General features: G+C 46.1%; 2 protein-coding genes and 1 long non-coding RNA gene across 9 annotated transcripts in view; 1 reads left to right on the plus strand and 2 right to left on the minus strand.

The window, feature by feature from the left end:
- Positions 1 to 2,137: 2,137 nt before the first annotated feature.
- Positions 2,138 to 6,946, minus strand: HSBP1 (heat shock factor binding protein 1). 5 transcript variants are annotated; one of them, XM_006743845.3, is made up of 4 exons: positions 6,808 to 6,946; positions 6,251 to 6,317; positions 5,541 to 5,661; positions 2,138 to 3,691 (listed from the first exon to the last, which is right to left on the minus strand). In XM_006743845.3, the coding sequence occupies exons 1-3, from the start codon at positions 6,850 to 6,852 to the stop codon at positions 5,543 to 5,545; spliced, it is 231 nt and encodes a 76-aa protein (XP_006743908.1). In that variant the 5' UTR covers positions 6,853 to 6,946; the 3' UTR covers positions 2,138 to 3,691; positions 5,541 to 5,542. The 5 variants fall into 5 exon arrangements, with proteins under 5 accessions (XP_006743908.1, XP_030895569.1, XP_030895570.1 ...); XM_031039709.2 differs by having other exon boundaries at positions 2,138 to 3,694; XM_031039710.2 differs by having other exon boundaries at positions 5,516 to 5,661.
- The window catches only part of CDH13 (cadherin 13), a 1,287,326-nt gene continuing 1,265,892 nt past the window's right edge, over positions 2,138 to 23,571 (minus strand). For 2 of the 3 annotated variants that reach the window (XM_081807354.1, XM_081807356.1), the window contains one exon: positions 2,138 to 3,694. In XM_081807354.1, coding sequence (XP_081663480.1) covers positions 3,684 to 3,694 — 11 coding nt within the window. In that variant the 3' untranslated portion in view covers positions 2,138 to 3,683. Of the gene's footprint in view, positions 3,695 to 17,314; positions 18,853 to 23,571 lie in introns of those variants that run through there. The other variant, XM_081807355.1, reaches the window with a different exon arrangement.
- LOC145717639 (uncharacterized) lies at positions 11,087 to 15,861 on the plus strand. Its single transcript, XR_014140982.1, has 3 exons — positions 11,087 to 11,174; positions 11,363 to 11,568; positions 15,653 to 15,861. It is a non-coding gene; the product is annotated as an uncharacterized LOC145717639 (long non-coding RNA).

The raw sequence follows: 23,571 nt of genomic DNA on the forward strand, positions 1-23,571 counted from the left end.
CCCACCCCCCACTCCACCAACCCTCAGTTTGTTTCCTGCGATTAAGAATTCCTCATATCAGTGAGATCATATGATACATGTCTTTCTCTGTTCTGTCAAGGCAAGTATTTGAAACATTCACCTGGACTTGAGTTGTTCTCGACTTGTCCAGGAGAAAACAAAAAAAGTTGCTAGTCCAGGAGTACAGGTTTTCTCCGAGCCCTGCATAGTTTTAATCCTGAATAAAAATTCATGTCAAGCATGTTTAGTATTTAAGTTGGGTGATGTTTAATTGAAAACACAAAATCAGCCTTTTGAAAACTGAGTTTCAAGATCCACGGAGGTAGGGGGTCGGTGATTCCCAGAGCGTTCATGGACATACGTATTTGGAGGCAGACGAAGCCCAGCTGTGAGTGTGGGCTCGGCCACTGGGGCCAGCTGTAGGGGGGTCCAGTGTCACCGCCGTCAGCCGTGTGACCTCACGGCCACTCACCCATGTGTTCTTCTGTTTAAACAGAGACTGATGAGATTAAAAACCTAACTCAGAGTTGTCTTGAGGATTAAGACAAATAATGTAAACAAAATGCCCAGCCCAGCGCAGTGGTTTATAACAAACACTTTCAGAAAGTGCTAGCTAGACTGTCAATTGTTGCCAGTTAATTTTCAGGGTTAGATCTGACAACAGATGGTGCCAATTCCTCCACTTAAACTGATTAATATAAGCTACCGAATTAAAAAAAAAAAAAGAGGAACAATTATTCTTAGAGGGAACCTTCAATGTACAAACAGGATGTTAAAAAAAAGTTCATTTTGCATGGATTGTTTGGAGGACTCTGTTCCCTTAGCAGCAATGTTGCAAGTGCAGTTAGGATCCCAACAACTCACGAAGACAAATTAACCTTTAATTACCCAAAATACGAGACGTATGTTCTGATAAGGTCATACATGATGGCACTTCACTAGAAATGAAACAGAAAATAAAAATCGATGAGATTAAAGTGTTTTAAAATCCTGTGGCTTGAAGGAAAGCGCTAGGCCCAGGGAGGAAGCTGATGAGGGGCCTCCTGGTTTGGGAGGTGAGGGCATTCAATTGAACCGAAGCGTTTTGCTTAGTGCAAGCCCCCTCCATGCTTGTTATATTCATCAGTCCTCAGTAGGATCTTCATGACCTTTAAGTGGACACAAACCAGTTGGAGTGTAAGAGAGGTAACACACTGCCCTGCAGAGACTGCTCCCGGAACTGGAAAGGGTCCATGCTGCTCCTTGCAAACACGCGCCTCCAAGCCTGCAGGAGGGGGTGTCAGCCACAGAGGAAGCAGCGCAAGGAGGGGCCCATGGCCCCAGGCGTGGCCCCAAGGCGGAGACAAGCCAGGGGGCTGTGGCAGCAAGCACCTGCTCCCAGGGGTGCGTGGGGTGACGGGGCTGAGCAGGCATCTGAGGTTCTCGCTTCCACGGTGAGGAAAAGCCATCATTTCGTACAAATGTGACGGCTTCACCAGGGTCCCAAAGCTATTTTATATCAGGCTAAATAAGGCTTTGCCCGGAGGCTTGGCCAACAGGTCGAGTACTTGGCAAGGCAGGCAGTTATAAACTGAATCCAAAGCTATTTATTGGATTACTTTAACTGCTATCTCCCCCTGTGTATTTTACAGCACGCTAGTTCAATGAAATGTTAATTAGGTGCTAAGTGTAAAAAAAGATCCTTGGTCAAATAACTTGGAAACTGGCAGGTGAGAAAGTTAAATCACATTACTCTGCTCTGGGACCTCGGAGCCTTTAATATGCTAATTTGCACTGTGAATTTTCATGAAGTGAATCTAGTAGGAGGCAAGTTTGCTAAATCCAAGTGACCATAAACCCTTCTTTGCTAGTGTTTCTCCAAGGACAAGTGTCCTGGGCAACGTACTTGGAAAAGGCCTGCCTCAGGGATGTGGGTAAGCCCAGCTCTCCTCAGAGGGCAGTCTGCCCCCGGCTCTGGCGCTCCCTGGCCCCCCTCTCCCACAGCACAGCCCCGCCCACACCCCCCTTCCCACGCGCGGCCTCCGGCTCTGTGGACCTAATCCTTCCAGAGGTTTTAGCCCATCATCTAAAATGGTGTGTCCATTTAAATCCGAAAACGTGGAAAACCAAATCATCGTGGACACAAAGGACGCGTCGATAGCAGGATTTCAGGCACCTTTATTCATGGCAGATATTTCTGGTCAGGGGAGCTTGCCTCTGAAATCTTTCCCTTACTTAACGACAACTCCTACCTACATCCGGACAGCAAGTGGCTGTGTTCCTGCCACGTGCCAGGTCCTCGCTGGCTCGAGAGCCTCCTGCATGCAGGGTTCCTCTGCTGGGCGGCGCCGGGCAGCAACCTACTGGCCTGCCAGAGAAGTTTCTGCAGCAGGGTGGTTAACAGTGTTTAATCCTCATATCTCAGAAGAAACTTTCTTTGTGTTACTTACGTCACCTATAACTAGGACACATGACTTCTTCATCATATTACCTATTTGCAATACAAACGCGACTGGTGATAGAGGAAACTTCAAAACACTCACACTGTGTTCGCTCATTCAGGGCTTCCTTCTAAGAAGCACTGTCCCCTTCCTCAACTTTTCCCATTTTCTGTGGACAAAGTCCCTTCACTGGGGCAATCACATGGGTCTCCCGCAGTCAGTCCCGGCCTCCGGGCTTAGCACTCCGGGCATGGCTTTTTTGAGTGGCAAGGGTATTATTATCCCTATCTTCTATAATCAATAAAACCGTGACTCTGTAAGAATTTAGGTAAGAAATAGTTGAAAGAAATCAGTCTTAAAAACTTGAGCCGATTACAAATCATTTATCATTTTCTAGCCAAGCAACCGGCACGGACTTCACATGGGTCTGTCTTCCTGTTCTGTTACTTTTCCCAAAGCAGTAGCTCCCAGACAAGTCGGCGAACTGGGCTGTAAAATCCTGCCAGATTTTCTATGGTGACGATCGTAGATGAACAGCACAGGGGCCTACTCACGTATCCAAATCTCATGCAAAACGCTAACTAATGAGCACCTCGGTACCTTAGGCGGCTGAGTCCCTTTGTGAACCGAACAATTCTCGCACGCGGAGTGGCAGGGCTTACTCGTCAGTGCTTCGGCCTCTGGCCTCAGAGACTTAACACAGGATGCTGCGGGTCAATGTTGAGTTTTGACAACCGGGTAGCGCCAGAGATTTCCGAATCAACAATTTTTAAATGTTGTTTACCCATGTGAAATGTACCACCAAACATGCTATTTGGTGTTGGCTCAACACCCCGTGCTGAGAATTAAAGAACCCTCAACTTGCCACATTCTTCCTTCACAAGATCTACTTATAACGGAAGGGTCTACCGGATGCCTAATAAAAAATTACACAGCAACGTTCATCAAACAGCAACTACTACAAAAGGAATGATAGAAAACAACAACTTCACAAAAATACACTAGAAAAGGTGACAATTTTATGCAGGAACCGCCGAAGTTTTAGTGTTTAATATTTAACAGCACGACTGACCAAGGTCCAAGATGTGGAGTTTCCATGTTCAAGAGACTGGGGGGAGAATCACTCTACAGACTATATAGTACGTGGTAAGAAGAACGCACACTTTAGGGTCGAAAACCTGTCTACACACAGCAGTCGCTTCAGAAAGCCATTCGGTCTTCTCTCAGCTTGTGAAAGTGGTGTTCCGGACTTCAGGGGGGGAATTAGCCACCTGCTGGAAAAGAAAAACCATCGACACGTTATGCTCCTACAGGGACAGAGCACACGGACACACAGCACTGGCAAACAGTACAAGTCCTTTCGAAGCCTCTAGTCAACTAGACGTCCTCTCTCTGCGCGATGCCCCAGCAAAGATACCGCAACCGATTTAACTGGAAATCTTTATTTAAAAACTTCTGAATCCGTTCCCAGCTCTTCTTCCTCTGGATCAGCCCTGTCACTCGGAAAGTCTTCATCCTGCGGTCCTCCATAGGACGTGCTCATTCACTGGATGAGACTTTTGACCGCCATGTGGCATGAGACCCAGAGAAGCAGGACATTTTCCAAATCATCGCTCTATAGGAATAACGAGGACAGCCCACACATAACAAGTGTGTGATTGACTCACACAGTGAAATCAACCTGATCTCCTGGTTAAAATAACAGCAAATTTCAAAGTCTTTTAGCTCCCAAGTCTCTCTCTTCTTGGACTTCAAAGCTACCTGTATGTCACAGCTACTTCTAATGTGGTCCAGCCAGGACACGCCCAAAACATTTAAAAAACGAATCTGGTGCTTTTTCCTGTATATTCTGCTTGGTACTCTAGTTACCTGAAAATTCTCAGTAAACTTTATTTTCATAGGGAATTAAAATGCTAGGGGCGCCTGGGTGGCTCAGTCGGTTAACTGTCTGCCTTCGGCTGGGGTCATGGGATCAGTCCCGCATTGGGCTCCCTGCTCGGTGGGGAGCCTGCTTCTCTCTCTGCCTCTGCCCCTCCCCTGCTTGTGTTCTTTGTCAAATAGGTACATATAATCTTAAAAAAATATAAAAAATACTAAAAATGGGATCAGAGAAAGGGGAGTTTCAAAATGATTTTTGGGTTGCAGCGAGGTAACCACCATACTCCTGAAAAGCCTTATTTTTTTATTTCTTATTAAGATTTTACTTATTTATTTGACAGAGAGAAACACAGGGAGAGAGGGAACACAAGCAGGGGGAGTCGGAGAGGGAGAAACAGGCTTCCCGCAGAGCAGGGAGCCCGATGCGGGGCTCGATCCCAGGACCCTGGGACCACGATCTGAGCCAAAGGCAGATGCCTTAACGACTGAGCCACCCAGGCGCCCCCTGAAAAGCCTTATTATAAGGAAGAAACCCACTATGGGGAGACTAAGGCAGCCAACTGCATCTTGCTGTCTTGCTACGCGGCTATTGTTGATCATCCATCATTCCTCAGATATCTGGAACTGTGTAGTGGAAATTAATTAACTTTTAGAAAGATTTTATTTATTAGAGAGAGAGACAGGGCAGAGGGAGAGGGAGAAGCAGGCTCCCCACGAAGCAGGGAGACCCATGCAGGGCTGAGATCACGACCTGAGCTGAGATCATGACCTGAGCAAAAGGAAGACGCTTAACCGAATGAGCCAACCATAGTGGAAATTTAAATCAATGCTAGGGTGAAGGCTTACTGTGGCCTAACCCGGTTCATTCAAGTCATAACCAGGTGTTGTCCTGGCATTTATCTAGTGGAGGGGGTGTTCCCAAGAGAACCCTTAGAATTCAAGGCATTTATGAAGTTGAAGGTGGCAATGTGGGGTTTGGGTTACCAAAAAAAAAAAAAAAAATCTGCCAGCAGTTAAGAATTTGCAGGCCAACAAAATACATTTTTTGGTATTTGTCTGCAATGATATAAACTCAGTGATTACCTAATATTAGCCAATACTAAGGATACAGGTCTAATTAATAAAAACCAGGAAAATGAGAGATGCTTGCTAGGATCATGGCTGGGAACTGATCGAGAGAGAAAGCCTGACCACATCAAAGTTACAGTGACACACACCTCCTGAGACTGTCACCTCCCTCACCTTCAACTCTTTGGTGTGGCAGGGATCTTGTTTTCACCCTCCAGCTCTTCCACCCCAGCCTGTGTCATGAGGTCTGCAATGTTTTTCTCCAGGTCGTCAATGCGACTGCTCATGTCATCAAGTGGTGAAGTTAAAGGCCACACACACCAGCACCTCCCACCTCTCATCCTTTCCCTCTGGGGCCCTGGACACTATGGCCTCAAACACAACTGTCTCCGTGAAACTGGTTTTCCTATGAGTAGGGTGAAATTCTGGTGGTTACCAGGAGTCTGGGGCAAGGATCACACGCCAGCCCTGCCCTTTCCTAGTCTGGGGACCTGGGCAAGTTCGCCCACTTTTCTAAGCTGCTGTGTGTGCATCCGCTAAACGAAGGTAACACTACAACTTCTTCATCAGGCTGTGGTGAGGCCCAGAGCAGAGATCCCCCTCAAATGCTTAGCTCACAGTCCACACTCGTACTAGACATTACTGTTGGTAAACCGGAAGTGTCTGGAGGCCAGGGGTCCAGTTCAGCGGTATCCCCAGTTCTTGGCACTGCACCGCTCAGGAAGACTCCATCCAAGCTCAGTTAAAAAAACAGTAATAACAAAATAAAAAATGTGGTAAATGACTGCCTGCAGCTGGCCTGCAAACCACACATTTATCAACACCGCTCCCCGGACCATAGGAGCCAAGGGCCCACAGAGGCTGACCACACATACAAAGGATATTTCTTCCAATGATCTGGTCGGACATGGTCTGAAATTTATCTTGCATCTGTTGCAGGAGTGTCTGCACCTGAGAAACAGGAAGACCACCTCGCGCTCACCCTGGGACACCTGCTTGGGGTCGGGACGGGGGTCCCGGTCCCGTTCCTCCGAGGCCTCTGCTCTGGGCGGCTCTGCAGCCTTCAGCAGGGACTGTCCCCCCCCCCCGCCACCCGCCCCCGGGTTTCGGTTCTCCCGCCCGCCCCCATGACCCCGACTGGGTGGCGAGACCCCTTTCCGTCGCGGCCGCCGCGATTCACAGTTCGCTAGGTCTTTCGCGGAGGCCTCGGGGTGTGTGGAGTGCGGGGAGCGCTGGGGGGGGGCGTTGCGCGGGGTGGGGGCGGCGGCTCAGGTCAGGCGAGTGGGGCTGGTGGGGCTGGTGGGGTGCAGGCTGGGCCTGGGGGCCTCGGCCGGTGAAGCCGCTGGAAACCCGGCCTCCAGAGACTCGGCCCTTCCCGGCCGCTGACAGGGCCCCTCGGCCCGGGGGTCCCGCGACCTAGGGCCCGGCAGGCGTCCCTTACCACCGAGGTGAGATCCTGCACGGTCTTGGGGTCAGTCTCGGCCATCTCCCCGGTTCCCAGCTTGGCGGCGAAGTCTCAACCGTCACCTACACTTCCGTTTGTCGGCGCACAAGCACCGCCCCCAGCGGCCTCCTCTCGCGACGACTGAGGCCAACCGCGGGACCGCGGCGCGTTGTGGGAGTTGTAGTTCGTGGCACGCGCCGGAAGGGCCTGCGCTCTCGCGTTTCCGTTCCGAGCGAGGCCCCGCCCCGCCCCTCCGCCCCGCCTGACCCCGCCCCCAGTAGGCCCCGCCCCGCCCCCCGCCCCTCACCGAACCCGGGCGAAGAAAAGGGGAGTCAGCCCCGCAGTGGGAGCCGTTGGAGGGGGCGGTGGTCTTGGTCCTTTTTCAGGCTGTCGTTAAAGGTCGCGCTGGTTTTGTCCAGGCCGCCAGGACACACTTATGGGCGCCTGCGAGGTGCCAAACCCAGGCCTGTGCCACCGCCTGTCCTCCTACAGAGCCCCGCAAACCCCGAGTAGGGAGAAGGGGGTCCGGTCACCGGAGGGGAAACTGAGGCCCCGTGATGAGAGGCGCACCCAGCACACGCCCCGCTGCCCAGCTGCAGGCCTGGTCACAACCCTGACCGCGGTGTTTCTCCTTCTCCCCAGACAGTTGAAGAGGTGCTGACTCAGTGAGGCAGGTGGTGTTTAAAGTAGAACGTACGTTCTGGATGGTGTAGAAATCCTGAGTGTCTTTTCATAAAGTCCGCACGTGTTAACCAGCCCCACCTCAAGAAACACGACCGGCTTCCAGGAAGCCCTTCAGCCCCTTTCCTATCACCCCTCCAACCCACCCACGAGGGTGACCGGTCACAATCGTTTGTGTTGCTGTGTTTCCACTTCGTGTAAGTGGAATGAGACAGTAAGCCCTCCCTAGTGCTGGGCTTCTTTCATTCAGCGTGATGTTCCATGGTGTTGAGTGGGGAAGGTTTCTGGTTTGGGCAAGGGGAGGTCAGCTGCAGGGTTCACAGGCTGGATTTGGGTGTTTAAGGAGGGGGCTGCTGCTGAGTTGGGACCTCGAGCTGTTGTGGGGGGTGCAGGGTGCCCCGCACATGGTAGGATGCTGGGTGACTTCTCTGACTTCTACCCACTAGATGCCAGTAACATCCCCCCCACCTCAATGTGACAACCACAAATACCTCTAGATACTGCCCAGTGTCTCCAGGGGTCTGTGGGAATGGGGTGGGGGCCACCCTCAGTTGAGAACCAGTAGCTTTAGAAGGATCTATGGACATTGACTAGAATTCTGTTGGCTCGGTTTTTAAGTATGAATTTATTTTCGATTGTGGCATTGCTTGAGAATTTTCCTCTGTATATATTGACATTGGCATCCATTTCCTGGGGCAGCTGTGACAAATTACCACGAACTGGGTGGCTTCAAACAAGACAGTTATATTCCCACAGTTTTGGAGATCAGGAGTCTGAAATCAAGGGGCCAGCAGGGTTGGCTCCTTCTGAGGGCCATGAGGGCGATCTGTTCCGTGCCTCTCTCCTAGCTTCTGGGGGCTGCTAGCAAATCTTGGTGTTCCCTAGCTTGTAGATGCATCCCGCCCCTCTCTGCCTCCGTCTACATGTGGCCTTCTCCCTGTGTGTGTCTCTCTCTCCCTATAAGGTCACCAGTCATATTGGATTTGGGACCCACCCTACTCCAGTATGACCTCCCCTTAACTTTTTGTATCTGCAGAGACCCTGTTTCCAAATAAGTTACATTCTGAGGTACTATGAGTTAGGATTTCAACATGTCTTTTTTGGGTGGGTGGGGGACCCAATTTAACCCAAAGCAGTTGGTAAAGTAATAGCCCTTGAAATCTGTATCATACTTGGTATTTTATAGTGTTTACATAAAGCTCCAGGATGATTTAGCTCATGAGTAGCCAAGGCTGGGTAGGATTTCAGGCTTTCTTGCTTCTTGCCCCCGTCACTGGGAGCCCCATACTCTGCATAGAAGTCTGGATCTCCACACCCTGGATTTGTAGCCAAATCTGGTTTATGGCTGTGAGCAACACAGAACACAAATTAGCACTAGGACTGACAGTTTTGTTTTGTTTTTGTTTAGGGTGTGTGTATTTCTGGCAGGATTCTGGAGTCCTTTTTATCCTGACTGAAAAGTTCCTGGGGCGCCTGGGTGGCTTAGTCCATTAAGCGTCTGCCTTCGGCTCAGGTCATGATCCCGGGGTCCTGGGATCGAGCCCTAGGGTGGGCTCCCTGCCCAGTGGGGAGCCTGCTTCTCCTCATGCTCTGCTCCCCCCCTCCACTCATGCTCTCTCTCTAATAAATAAATAAAATCTTTAAAAAAAAGTTCTTGACACTGTTTAGTGGAGGTTTTTTTTTTTTTTTTGCACTTAAGTAGAAAGACAGCATACTTTTTCTGTATGGAGACCAAGGTCTTTTAAACAGCTGCTTTACACAAAAATTTCACGGATTTATAGTCATGGCTGATATACTTACTTTGTAGGGTTCACACACTGAACTTAACTGAATATTGTTGCATTAGCAAAACTATTGAATTAGGTGTAAGACACTAGCAATTAACCTTTAAAATTTCGGTTTTGAACAACGCTTGTTTTAAACCTTAGCATTTTTTTAGAAAAAGATCTTTCGAGATTAATTGTGTAACTGAAGTCATTCCCTTTCCCCCTTTCAGGACGGTGCGGTTTTATGTAAGCTAATGTGATACGTTCACACTGGCTCTTTGGTTCAGCTGGGCTGTCTCCGCGCCCCTCCCTCGCCAGCCCTGCGCTCAGGGACGCGCCCCTGCGCACGGGTGGCTGCCTGGCAGTGAGATGCTGGGTGTGCCCTGTAAGCGGGAAGCAGGGGTCACCGCAGGCGCTTGGAGAACCTGCAACTCGTCTTTTCCCCGGCTGCACCTGCATCAGCACCGTTGTGAGCCGACGCTGGTCTCAGCTCTGTTCACCCGCTCTGCTGTTCTCCCCGGTGGCGGGGTGCCACTGTGGACGAGCAGCCTCCTGCCACGGCGCCGGCCACGAGCCAGCCCGCAGCCTTTCGTAGACCGTCCAAACCTTCCCGGTCTCTCCAAACCCAGTGTTTCATCCCTGCCGTCTCAGAGGATGACTTTATCTTCTGTTTTGCAGGGACAATAGAGACTATTGTCACCTACGTCCTACCCTCCGTGTCTCCGTAAGTACCCGCACCTGCGTGACTCCGGTCCTTGTTGCCTCTACACCGGGTATCCTGCCTCCTGTGCGGGCTTGGGCCCTGGGCCCTGGACCTCTCAACCCACTCCAGGAACGTGCTTCCTTCTCTTAACCGCCCCTTCCCATGGACTCCTTCCTCTGGGCATATAAAAGTCGTAGAACAAACAAACAAACAAACAAAAAACCCAACAACACAAAAAGCAAATAGAAAACAAAACCACTCCAATAAGGTGGCCCTGTGTGGTTCTGTGCTACCACTCAGTAGAATGCAGAAAGGGGTCTAGAGAGAGAAGGTTCTAGAGAGAGAAGGTTCTAGAAAGAGAAGGACCTGTCACCTTCAGGTACTGGATCTGCAACCTTCTCTTCATGCAGTTTTGCTTGTTTTGTTTCTATCAAAAGGCATCGAAGTGATTCTGGATGTCTGGTCACAAGAGAGACACATAACAGGTGGTTCTTCTTTCCTCTTTGTGACAGGCGCAGCGTCTCTGTTGGGTCTTACTGAGTCTAAGTCGTTGCTCATCCTTGTTTCTCTCTCCTTTTAACACAGGGCAGCCTCCTGCCTAGACCTTAGGCAGACATACTGTCTACCTAAAAGTTAATCACCTTTTTGGTTTTCATTGTATTTATTTTATTTCATTATTTCTTAAAACCACTTTATTGAGGTATGAGTGCCATGTGAAGAGCTGTACATATTTAATGTATTCAACTCAGCAAGTTTGGGGATAAGAATACGCCCATGAAACCATCACCATCAAGCTCATAAACATACCCATCACCTCCCAAAGTGTCCTCACTTGTTCCCTTTGACCAACATCTCCCCATTTCCCTCACCCCCAGTCCCTGGCAACCACCATTCTACTTTCTGCACCTATGAATTGTGAATTTTAGATTCCACATGTAAGTGAGATCATATATTATTTGTCTCTCTGTGTCTGGCTTGTTTCATTTAGCATAATGCCCTCTGGGTCCATCCCTGTAGTCAGAAATGGCAGGATTTCCTTCTTTTAAAAGGCTGAATCATAGTCCGTTGTACATATACATATACCACGTTATTTTTATCCATTCATTCCTCGACAGACATCTAGGTTGTTCCCACGCCGTGGCTGTTTGTGAATAGTGCTACAGTTAACGGGGAGCCCAGTGATCTCTCCAAGATCCTGATTTCAATTTCTTTGGGTAAATACCCAGCAGCGGGATTGCTGGAGAACACATTAGTTCTCGTTTTCATTTTTCGAGTGCTGTTCCTCTGTGAGCAGGACTGTTGATGGAGACTGTATGCCAGGGCGTAGGATCTGTGGCCAGTTGTTAAGATCCATTGGTGCTATAAGCTCTCCCCTCCACCGCCCCCTTTTCTCTGTTCCTAGGTGTCCCCAGACTATTCAGCAGTGCCGATCCCCCCGATGTTCTTGGCAGGAAAAGACACAAGTGGGCGATGTCCTGTGAAGCTGGGGAAGCTTTGGACCGGGAGATCTCTCTTGCCCCTGAGCTGTGCTGCCTCGGAGGAGGGGTGAGGTAACACTCTTCTTACCTCTTCAGTGCATCTCTCCTCTGGCTTTTTCGCTCCACCGAGGTACTGGAACATTTCAGGGGTGTTTCTGGGCTCCCCAAAACATGTTTTCATCTATGGGTGGTTGTTAAAATTGGTATTTCTGTAGTGGGGAAGTGAGGGGGGGAGGGACGTGTAAGGACTGGACCCTCCTATTCTGCCATTTTGCTTTGTATTTATTTTGATTGTTACTTTAGTGTATCCCAAGTGATAGTGGCTTTTCATTCATGGTGGTAATATATGGTTTTCTTTTAAAATATACCCATTTAAGCAAAGATGATAAACTTAAAATTATATAGTTGAAAACTGTAGTTGTAATTGTAAGGTAGATGCACTGGGGTGGCGGAATTTGCAGAGGTGGGAGAGGGACATCATTAAATCGTGAAGATCTTATAGGATTAAAGTTTAGAAAATTCTGGCCTAAGAGAAGACAGGGAAGCAGAGGGTAAAGAGGGGGTGCTTGCTTTGAAATCGCACACCGTTACGTACTTGGCGAAGGGGAAGCATGAGGAAAGGTTGCCGAGCTGCTGTAACAAGTCACTTTTCTCGCGGAGAAATCTCGGGAAGGGTAGTTGGGAATTTCTGCAGGTGGCGGATATCTCTTTTGTATACAAGAAGCATTCAAGGCACCAGTCCCCCTTCCGTGGGCACAAGGAGGGGGCTGGGCAGGGCCTTCGGGATCCACCTTGAAGGGGTGCAGGCCTTGCCGAGGAGCAAAGGTAGGGCTCCATTTCGGAGAGAGGCGTCGAGTTCTGGCAAATTTCCTTTAGAAATGCCTACCTCCTGGCATCAGTCCTCCTCGCTTGGGTTCCCATGTGAAAAGCCAGTTTTGCTGTTATCTCTGGAGTGTGCCCTGGGTTCTTTGTCTTGTGTGGAGGAGCAGGGGAAGGTCTCTTTGAGGCTGTGTTTACATAAGAACAGAAAATTGTTTTATGGAGAAGAATGGCGTGATCAGCAGTGTCCGGACCCATCTTGAGTTGTTTTGCTTTTGGTTTGAAGTGTCGGGTTACTTTCTCATGCTCATTTGTGGCAATTCTCCAAATTAGCGTCTCCGTGATTGGCTGCCAAGGAATCAGTTTCCTATTTATTTACGCAAACTGGCAATTCCCTGGAGACAGATGCCCGGGGAGGAAGGAAATGTTTCAGAGAGACTCTGACTTGCACGTTTGGTTTTCTTCTGCTTCCCTTATGCTGTTGGGTCAGATTGTCTTGTCACTGTCAAGTTCATGTGTTGTATACGAGAGGGTACCACCTCGGGGGTTTATTCTGGGCCACAGGTGGCGTGGTGCTGTCTTAGGGTAGAGTGGAAAAATACCGGTGTTGGGAGTCACATGCACCCCTTCTAGGCGAGACCTAGTGTGAGACCGTTTTCACTTGTGAGCCTCGTTGTCACATCGGTGCAGTGGAGATACGGCCTACTCCAATATTCCATGCATTATATACATGATATATGCAATGCATAATTATATTTCATATAAATTACATGTTATGTATAATATAATATGTATATACATGCATGCGTACGTAAGATATCTGGTTCGTGCGAGGCACTTATTAACTATTAGCACCTTTCCTCTCTTTTAAGGACCTCCCTAAAGTTATCTTGCTTTCTATTCCTATCCTATCAAGCTTCTATTTCTATCAATCTATTATCTATCTATCTATCTTCTTTTTTTTAAAGTTTTCATTTATTTATTTGACAGAGAAAGACACAGTGAGAGAGGGAACACAAGCAGGGGGAGAGGCAGAGGGAGAAGCAAACTCCCCAATGAGCAGGGAGCCCGATGTGGGACTCCATTCCAGGACCCCGGGATCATGACCTGAGCCGAAGGCAGACGCTTAACGACTGAGCCACCCAGGCGCCCCTCTATCTATCTATCTATATCTATCTGTCATCTAATTATCTATCTACCATCTATCTATCTATCTATCTATCTATCTATCTATCTATCTATCTATCTAATCATCTATCTGTTTCTTTCACATCAGAGGGCTCTGTTATGAAGGAAGCAGAGGGAAGAGTTAATTATCAGTCAGGCTAGCACTTGGTTTTAGTCTTGGTCTTTCAACATTATAGGCCAACCAGAGCCCCATTTAAAAAAATGTCCCTTTGCTCTGTCGCTGTGTTGAAATGGTACTAAAGACAGTCTAAGACCAAGTACACACATTAAAAATCCCAGATAACCTTTATTTAAATATTTCACAAACAAGTTACAAGTTTCTTTGCAACTACATGGTAAATCAAATGTTAATTTACAGCTCAGGAACTGTAAACAATTCGGCAACTAGGGCCCAAAGGAACTGCATCCACAATAGAATGAAATATTTTAAGATGATAAACTTTTATCCCTTTTAAGTGTTTATGAAAAAAGATTTAAACTTTCTGAAAATTTCTGTCTTGGGGGGATAAATAATATTTACCACCAGAACAGTGTTGATGTGCGCATGACCACACAGACTCTTTTTCATGTAGCCTTCACTTTCAACTCTTTAATAATCTGAATCCATGTATACTGCAGATAACGAATGACTTTCTTGCTTTCTAAAGGAAAAGCTTTTGAAAAAGTAGCAGAAAATGGAAATTTTCGGCATATACTAACAGTGCTTCCATGTGCTACTTTCTCAAAGGCTTCACAGCTTCATGGTGAAATTTTTGTGGTCTTACTACACCTGTTGCTTCTCACCATATCCCTACCAGCCAGCTGACACTTGGAAGCGAAACAAAATGGTTCAAAGGCTTCTCAAGCTCAGCAACCCTCCAACAATTAATGTTATGATAGCGATGTTGCATGAGTGATAGGAAGAGGCTTTTCTCCTTACTGAATTTGATGAATATCTAAATTATTTCGGCTTAATTTAGACAGTTAAGGTTCTTATCTGAAGTCCTTGTTCGCATGTTCAATCTCACCATTTTCTTCTGTATCTACCTATTTTGCATATGCTTTTATACAAAGAAGGTCAAAATTACAGAATTTTTTCAGTAGTGGGCTAATCCATCAGCGATGGGAAATATGATAAAGGTTAACACATTTGACACAGCAAAAAACCGTTAGTTGCTTTAGACGAACAGTTATGAAAGCGTCTTACCACCAGACTATGAGAAGTTCTAAATTTCAACAGCCAGATAAGGAAAGAAGTTGGGATGCATCATCTTTGTGAAAAGTGTAGCCAGATCGCTGATGATGATGGAGATGGTGATGATTTTATTATTATTTCTTAGTGGTTAGACACAGAAGGTAGTTCATTCTTCCTCAGTGCTCACCTTTCTCTTGGTGTGATTTACCTGTCGATTCGTGCTTATGAACACTTCACACGAACAGGTTAAGGTGCAACGTTGAAAAACTCACAAGTGCTTGGAGATCCTTTAGTTTGTCTGTAGCTGAGCCCAGGGCAAGATCCTGAACGCCCCATGCTACTTCTCCTTAAGCTTTCCCTCCCCTTGGTTGGTTAGGCCGCGACTGGGTACTTGGGAGGACAAGAATGTACTTTCGCACACCTGAGATATCTAATTAATCTAGTAGGAGTCCCTCATGCACCTGTGCACAAGCCATGGGCGGGAAGGGAGGAGATCCTGGGAAATCCTGGAGAAGATGATCTTGTGCAGGAGACATTTCTGAAGTTTACTATGAATTGAGAATGGTGTTAACGGTTCTTGACAGCTCTTAGAACTAAGAAATAGTAGAAGGTCTGTTTACTCGGTTTGGATAGATAGTCCCGCCAATGGAGGCGTCAGACTAGAGTTTGTCTGGTTTGGCTGCATGATTGTGAGTGGCACCGCGACGTAATAGAAATAACAGAGCCCTGCAGCCAAACCATGTTGAGTTCTGGAGGTCACTTACCTTGGGCAAGCTATTTGATTTTCCTGACTGTCAGCTTTCTTTATCTGTAAGTTGGAGAAGATAAGAGTCCTTGCCTCATAGGGTTGTTGTAAGGGGTCAATGAGTTAACAGGTATACAGGATTTTGTACAGTGTGATGCAGAGTAAGCAATCAATACATGTAAACCATTATTATTATTATTAGCATTATTAATGCATTTTTTTTCTTGAATATGTCAATAGGTTTTTTATTAATGCATATTTTTTTTTTACCTTGTTCATACACCCCAGGAGAACTGTAGACTCTTTTCTTCAGAACCAACCCGGAGAGCTTATGTATGGGTCCAGCTGCACCAAACCCAGCATCGAACACAGCCTTGTTAATCATGTTGTACTTGCCACCTATTAAGACCGAGACCCAATGTATTTATTTTGGATGACATGCAATGTGACCTAATTCAAGAATTTGATGGTAAATGGTTATGCCATTTATTAGACTGTTTAGAATCACATTTTGGAAATCTGGGATGTTATCAAAATTTCTAAAAATGGTCCTTGAGAATCAAAGTCTTCTCTGATACCTACCACGAAATTTAACCAGATTTATTTTGCTATCCTGTTCCCCTTTGCAGGAGTTGGCGGAGAGTCACGGCAGGTACTTCTACCTGAAATGATGTTCATTTGGAGGAACTGGCAGTGTTGAAGGTAACTTCTTTCTAAATTAGAAAATGTTTGCATGTTTTTGCTAGAACAAGTTATCAGAAATAATTTCTCATATGTAAAATGGAAAGAAAAAGTAATTTTTAATCAACTCAGGTGGTTGATGTATTAATAAAATAGGGAAGATGGTGTGACTGTTCACTCAGTGGAAATAAAATCCTCAGTTTTGTGCTCAGCAATCCAGAAAAGCAACTTCTGGCTCTTATTACTTTTTTATTTTCAATAACTTGGACTAAAATAAAATGCATCAGTAATAATGAAATAATGCTTTGATTCTCCTTTTGCTTTCAATAAACAATGTAAATGTGTTTGAGCAAGTTAGAAAACATTCTGCCATTCAGGAAATGCCACCGCTTCGGCTTCAAAGAATTGGTCACTTTTTTGAAAGGATTAGAAAGAACTACACAATAGCAGCATGTCTGTCCTGATGAGAACTCTGGAGACAGGGAGCATACTTAAGTAGGGGGAAATTAAGGCATATGTTACTTAATGAAGTCTGCACTTTATTCCTACTTTTCTGTGTTCTAAGCTAAGTTAGGCTGGTGGCTTGATTTGCAAAGTGCAGGAGGGCCTTCTGGCTTGAGGGACATGGAGTATTGCACTTGTTGACCTGAGTGAATTGCCTACTTGACCCCTGGGTTTCTCCCTAGGGATGGCCCAGGTTCACGAAGGAGGCTGAGCTTTCCGACTGTTAGCTAGCCTATGGGCCAGGCTACTGAGTTTGTCTGAGCCTATAAAGCCGGAAGAGGGAATCGTGTAGAATGTGAGTGTGCAGGCTTGGACCCCCCACCCCCCACCCCCACGCCTCTGGGCCTGCTCGCTCCGTGCATGGGTGGAGAACCAGTCTGTCGTGGTCAGGATGCAACATCTCCTGACTGAGCGACTGGACTTGTTCAAGAGAGATAGACCCATGTTCTGGGACTGCAGACAGATGGTTGTGACCGTGTGCCATGCGGTCATCAACCTGAGGATGATCTTGCTCCTCTGTGAGTATAGCCACTGTCTTTGCAGCTGATTGCAAAATGCTCAAATTGTTCATTATGACGGACAAAACGGGTGCACGGTCCCAGCTGTGAGTGGGGGCCTCTGGCTTTACAGACTCCCTCAACTAACAGGAGATGTATGGGGGACCCCAGATGACGAGTCCAAACTGTGAACTTGCACTAAGGCAAGACCTCGCATCGGCAACGTGAGACACAACATAGAAATCAGAGAAGAGCTACTGTCCAGCCGTTTTAACCACCAATACCCATTTATTTTAATGGAAAAAAAAATCTGCATTCTATATGCTCCAAAAAGACTTACTATTGAAACAAATACAATATATGGAACTCTATCTGCATAATTTCACTACAATAAAAGACAACATATGACTCCTACTCCCTACAGAAGGCGAACTGAAATCACAGGTGCAAACAGAGATTGCATAAGAAAGCGTGGGTGCGCGCATGTGCGTGTGATTAAAACCTTTAGTAAGCAACTGCACTGAAATATGCTAGGACACTTACCTTACCCTAGTTCGTGGCCAGCTCTAATAAAAAGCCACAGGCTGTCACTAGTTTTATCTGATAGAAAAATTTGGTGTGAGCTTGGATGGTTCTTTACAGTTTATCAACAAGAAGATAATCTTAGTACAAGCACGAACTTTCCTCTTTGACATGCTCACAGAATAAAAATCAGTTACTTTTCATACATAATGAACACCTTTTATTTTCAGGTTTGCAAACAACGGTAGTCGAGTCACACAAAAGGGTACTTTTAAAACTACCTGTATTTACTCTATTTTATGCCTGTATATATGAAACAAACGTGTGTGTGCATGAAGGGATGTCTGTACGTGTGGGTATGTATGTGTACACACGTGGGGCCTGTCGGCCTCCTCCCACGCAGGGAGGGCCTCCACGATGACGTCTGCAAAGGTCCAGATACCGAGGAGAGACAGATTCTCTGCCATGATCTGCGTCCTCGTAAGAACCGCTGGGACTGGATTCAGGACACCTACAAGGGCGGAGGGATGCCCCCGAAAGAATATTTCAGCCCTTTTCTTGGCATTTGATGGTAAAATTTGCTGCTCTGCTCCTCACCACTTTTGCTCGGGATCATGGCATGGGGTGGCAGTGAAAATCGGTTGCAGTCCTTTACTAAAGAGAAAGGACTGGTGTCTCTGCTCTCCCTCTCTGCAGACCTGCCTGGCAGGTGGAGGCGGCACAGAGACCGCCCGGGGCGCTGGAGACGCGTCAGCTCTGTGGTCTGTACAGTGCCTCGCTCGATGCCGAGGCCCTGGAGGGGACAGCTGCGTAGCTTCTGTCCTTTCCTTGTGTAACCTCTCAAGGAAGAATGACATATCAAAACTAAGCTCCTTCTGTAGCGTTTCTCTCTATAAATACTGTGTATATACACATACAGATACTCACACATATACAAATACGAACCCACAGACAAAGCTGCATGTGTGGAGTGCTGACTAGCGACATGGCAACGCATCAGAAAATGTAGTCACTGTCTCTGCTCCCAGAAGGTCAAGTTAGATGCTGTGATCTTTAAACATTCAGGGAAATTCAGCAGATTCCATTAATTAAAGGAGAAATGGTGAAGTACAGACCCAGTGAAGTCGCAAAGAAAACAAAAATCTGAAACAATTGAGGCCTAGGTGTGAAGTTTGAGAGCTGTAAACTGCAATCTTCAGATTTGGATTTTTTTTTTTTTTTCCTTTTTCCTGTTGCTATGGAAACTTGGTAGTCAAGCTTCAAATATCAGGAGTTCTCACAGACCTGAATGGGAAAGATTCAGAGTTAAGTCAAGGAATAGCACAACTTGATTCAAAGCGTTTTAGCTAAGCACTAGATAAATGGCTGACGTGGTGTAATAAACACATTTATAAACACGGCACTACCTGGGGGAAATTTTTTTTTTCCTTTGGCATAACATTTGAAGAGAGCGTGAATAGTTCTGCCGGTTTATGTCTTAAACAGCTGGATTGGTCTGAAAACGCTCATGCCAAACACCTCATCTCAGACCCACAGGGTCGACTGCCTCTGTGACCCTGAACTCTATCCCTTGCACAGTAGCCCAGAACTCGTCCATTTTAGGGACAGGTTGACTTGGTAGCTGAGAGACTGATTGTCATCCCAGATACTATTTTTTGGTCACAGGGAAGAGCAGGAGAGCTACTGGTCGTTCTTCAGACAGGGCGTATGAGTTTCCTCCGGCTGCTGTAACAAGTGGCCTCAAGCTGAGTGGCTTGAAATAACAAAATGTATTCTCTTAGCATTCTGGAGGCTGGAAGTCCAAAAATGAGCCCTATGGGGGCTAGAATCGAGGTGCTGACAGAGCTGTGTTCCTTTTGGGGGCTCCAGTGGGGAAGCCACTTCCGTGCCTCTTCCAGCTTCCGGAAGCCGCCTGTATTTGTCTCACGACCCCTTCCTCCACCTGGATGGCCTGGACTGTCTTGTCCAAGATTACTGAGGTCACCCAAACTGTGTTTATTTTCTAAGATGTACACCAGCCCGGGGTCTCCCCTCTGCCGGATAATAGCGCGAGCAGGAATAGCTCGGTTCTCTGATGCTTTTGCTTAATGATGATTATATCTTGGCTTTATACAGGGAAATGGTACCACAAAAACTTGTGTTATAATCAAAGAAATAAACATGTATAAAGGCCAACCTACTATGTAAGTGTAGTTCATTCTGGAATGAACCGATGGCTAGAATATAATGGATTAACTTTGTAAAGCTTGGGCCTTTTCTTTTAAAACCTGCTGAGGGGCGGATCAGTGTGACAAACTCACCCACCTACTCTGTACGCCTTTGGCTTTTAGAGGTTAATCCTCTCACTTATCTGCTTGGAAAATTTAAAGCAGCTTCTCTAAATCAGATAAAAAGTCTTTTTAATGTGACTCAAGTGTAAGCAACATGATACCGGTTAAGGCTAAAGGTGATTCCTTTGCAGTTAGGAGTCTCCAGGACGCATTTAATTTCTTTTTTCCAGCTGACTTTTTCACTGTCCTGGCCACCATTATCGTAAACTCTGGTTACTTGGGCTGCATTGCTGGTGTCCTGCCACATTCACCCATATCTGAAGAAAGACTTGAATATATTCAGTGGCATCATGAATTTTATTTAAAAATATCCTCCATCTGTTTTGTTTCTTAAATTCCACATATGAATGAAATCATGTAATACTTCTCTTTATCTGACTGACTTATTTTGCTTAGTGCCATCCTTTAGTTCCTTACCTTCCACTTCCATCCATGTCGTTGCAAATGGCAGGATTTCATTCTTTTTGATGGATGAGTAGTATTCCATTGTCTATATATACCACATCTTCTTTATCCATTTATCTGTCAATGGACATTTGGGCTCTTTCCATAATTTGACTATTGTGGACATTACTGCTATAAACATTGGGGTGCAGGTGTCCCTTTGGATCACTATGTTTGTACCATTTGGGTAAATACTTAATTGTGCAATTGCTGGGTCGTATTTGTAACTTTTTGAGGAACCTCCATACTGTTTTCCAGAGTGGCTGCACCAGTTTGCATTCCCACCAACACTGTAAGAGGGCTCTCCTTTCTCCACATCCTCGCCAACATCTGTTGTTTTCTGAGTTGTTAATTTTAGCCATTCTGACTGGTGTGAGGGGTATTTCATTGTGGTTTTGATTTGTATTCCCAGTGATGAGTGATGTTGAGCATCTTTTCATGTGTCCGTTGGCCATCTGGATGTCTTCTTTGGAGAAATGTCTGTTCATGTCTTCTGCCCATTTCTTGACTGGATTTTTTGCTTTTTGGCTGTTGAGTTTGATAAGTTCTTTATAATTTTGGATGCTAGCCCTTTATCTGATAAGACATTTGCATATATCTTCTCCCATTCTATAGGTTGCCTTTTAGTTTTGCTGGCTGTTTCCTTGCTGTGCAAAAGCTTTTTATCTTGATGAAGTCCCAATAGTTCATTTTTGCTTTTGTTTCTCTTGCCTTTGGAGACATGTCTAAATCTTTAAGGAATTTCTGCAAATGTGCACTGATAGGAATGTAACCTCTGCCCATCTGTAAATTATACCAGCATTTCTAAATATGTCACCCAAAAAGTGATTCGGGGAAGTGCCAAAAAGTGAATCTTCATCTCAGACCTCTCCTCTCCCAGCATTGATCCATACCCTCAAGGCTACTTGGCCACAGTTCTCTTTGAGTCATGACAGCCTCTGAAGGGCTACTCACAATTCGGGCTTTGGTTTCATGACCGCACTGCCTCCCCCAACCTTGAGAACCCACATCCTCCCTAGGAGGTAACCACGTTACATCAAGACCCACACATCTCCCCTCATCTCTTCTCTGACCCCCAGCCCAATGTTCCTGATCAGGACATGGTTTTCTAATAGAAAGCTGAAGCAGATATAAACAGAGAGCAGATGCTTGGCAGAACCTGTCAGGCTCCTCTCCCTGGTTCCCCAAGCATACCTTAGGTTCTACATCACTGCCATGGAACTGGGACCTTTCCTAAATTCATAATAGCTGATGTCAAAACATTTCCTCTCAAAAGCATGGGCAGTGCCCCACAAGGCCATGCACATGGATGTTCATGGCAGCATTATTCATACAATCCCCAAACTGGAAAACAACTCAAATATCCATCAACCGGTGAGTACATTTTTTAAAATGTGGTATATCCATACAGTGAAATACTACTCAATAATAAAAAAAACTACTGATAGGGGTGCCTGGGTGGCTCAGTCGTTAAGCGTCTGCCTTTGGCTCAGGTCATGATCCTGGGATCGAGCCCCTCATTGGGCTCCCTGTTTGGCGGGAAGCCTGCTTCTCCTTCACCCACTCCCCCTGCTTGTGTTCTCTCTCTCACTGTGTCTCTCTCTGTCAAATAAATAAATAAAATCTTTTAAAAAACTGTATATATAAAAAAGTAAAAACAAAAATCTACTGATACATGCCTCAACATGAATGAACCTCGAAAGCATTATGCTAAGTGATAGACATCCGATGAAAAGGACTACATATTTTATGATGCCATTCAAATCAAATGTCCAGGCAAGGAATAACTATAGACAGAAAGATCAGAAATTGCCCAGGGCTGGGATAGGGGCAAGGTCTGATTGTAAAGGGGCACAAGGTAACTTTATACAGTAATGGAAATGTCTTAAAACTAGATTCTGGTGTTATAGAATGCTATACATTTACCAGAATCAGTATAGTAGATAAATTACTGAGAGCAGGTAAATTTTATGTTATGTAAATTATAGCTCAATAAAGCTGCTAAAAAACATTTTCCAGTGTGGTGTTAATAACTTAAAATAATAATTTTGGTCACTGAGGAAAAAAAATTGACTGAATAAAACCCACTAAATTAAAAAAGTCTCCAGTCCCTGTTTAAGTCAGTTCAGACTGTAACATAAGAGATCCTACCTCTGAGGGCTATTGACTTGATTACATGAGATAGTCTATATAATTTACATAAAGCTCTTAGCTTTGCGTGTGTGTGGCACTTAGAAGCCCTAGGAGGTCAACTGTCATTATCCATGCAGTTGCACTCCTTCAAGGGGCCATAGCTCCTGTGTAAAGCACAACTCAGCGCCATCTGCAGGCAGAGGGCAGCCTGCTCCACCCGGGTTGGGTGCTTCCCAGGCCCTGTCCCTGCCCAGAACACATTTCACAATAAAAAGGAACAAAATATTGATACACTCAACGACATGGACGGTATGATTCCATGTATAGAAAATTCTAGAAAGGCAAGCAAGTGATCAGACAAGGCAGACCAATGAGGGTCTGGATTCAGGGGAGGGGATCAATAGCGAAGGCACACAAGGAAACTGTACATTGGTATTTGGTGTGGCTACACAATTGTGTACATTTACCAAAACGCATCCAACGGTACCCTTAGAAATGGGTGAATTCTATGTCCAAATAATACCTTCACAAAAAGCATTAGAATTAAAAGTATTTTCAGCGGCTGTTTTGCTCATCTTGGTCACGTCTTTAAACTTTTTCATTGTGATTGAGGTTACAATTCAATTCTCCCTCCTCGCCAATGTAGAGACATTTAATTTTGGTACTTGTTAATATGGTTCACCTGACACGTCTTTTTATGTTCTTGATATTGCTGATTAATTAAGCCTAAAACAATGTTCAAAAAGGTTTCAGGATGATATTCTTTCCTGGAGCTGCCTGAGTCACACCACACAGAGCCCTACAAACCCCCAGCCCCGACACAGCCTAAGAGAGATACCAGCCCAGGGGCACCTGGGTGGCTCAGTTGGTTAAGCGACTGCCTTCGGCTCAGGTCATGATCCTGGAGTCCCGGGATCGAGTCCCGCATCGGGCTCCCTGCTCGGCAGGGGGTCTGCTTCTCCCTCTGCCCTCTTCCCTCCCGTGCTCTCTGTCTCTCATTCTCTCTCACTCAAATAAAAATAAATAAAAAAAAAAAAAAAAAAGAGAGATACCAGCCCTTCACTGAGAGGGTCTTAGGGCCAGCACGGCACAGCTC

Source organism: Leptonychotes weddellii, chromosome 16, assembly GCF_054177405.1.
Source record: "Leptonychotes weddellii isolate Sample4059 chromosome 16, ASM5417740v2, whole genome shotgun sequence".
In the NCBI taxonomy this organism is placed as follows: domain Eukaryota; kingdom Metazoa; phylum Chordata; class Mammalia; order Carnivora; family Phocidae; genus Leptonychotes; species Leptonychotes weddellii.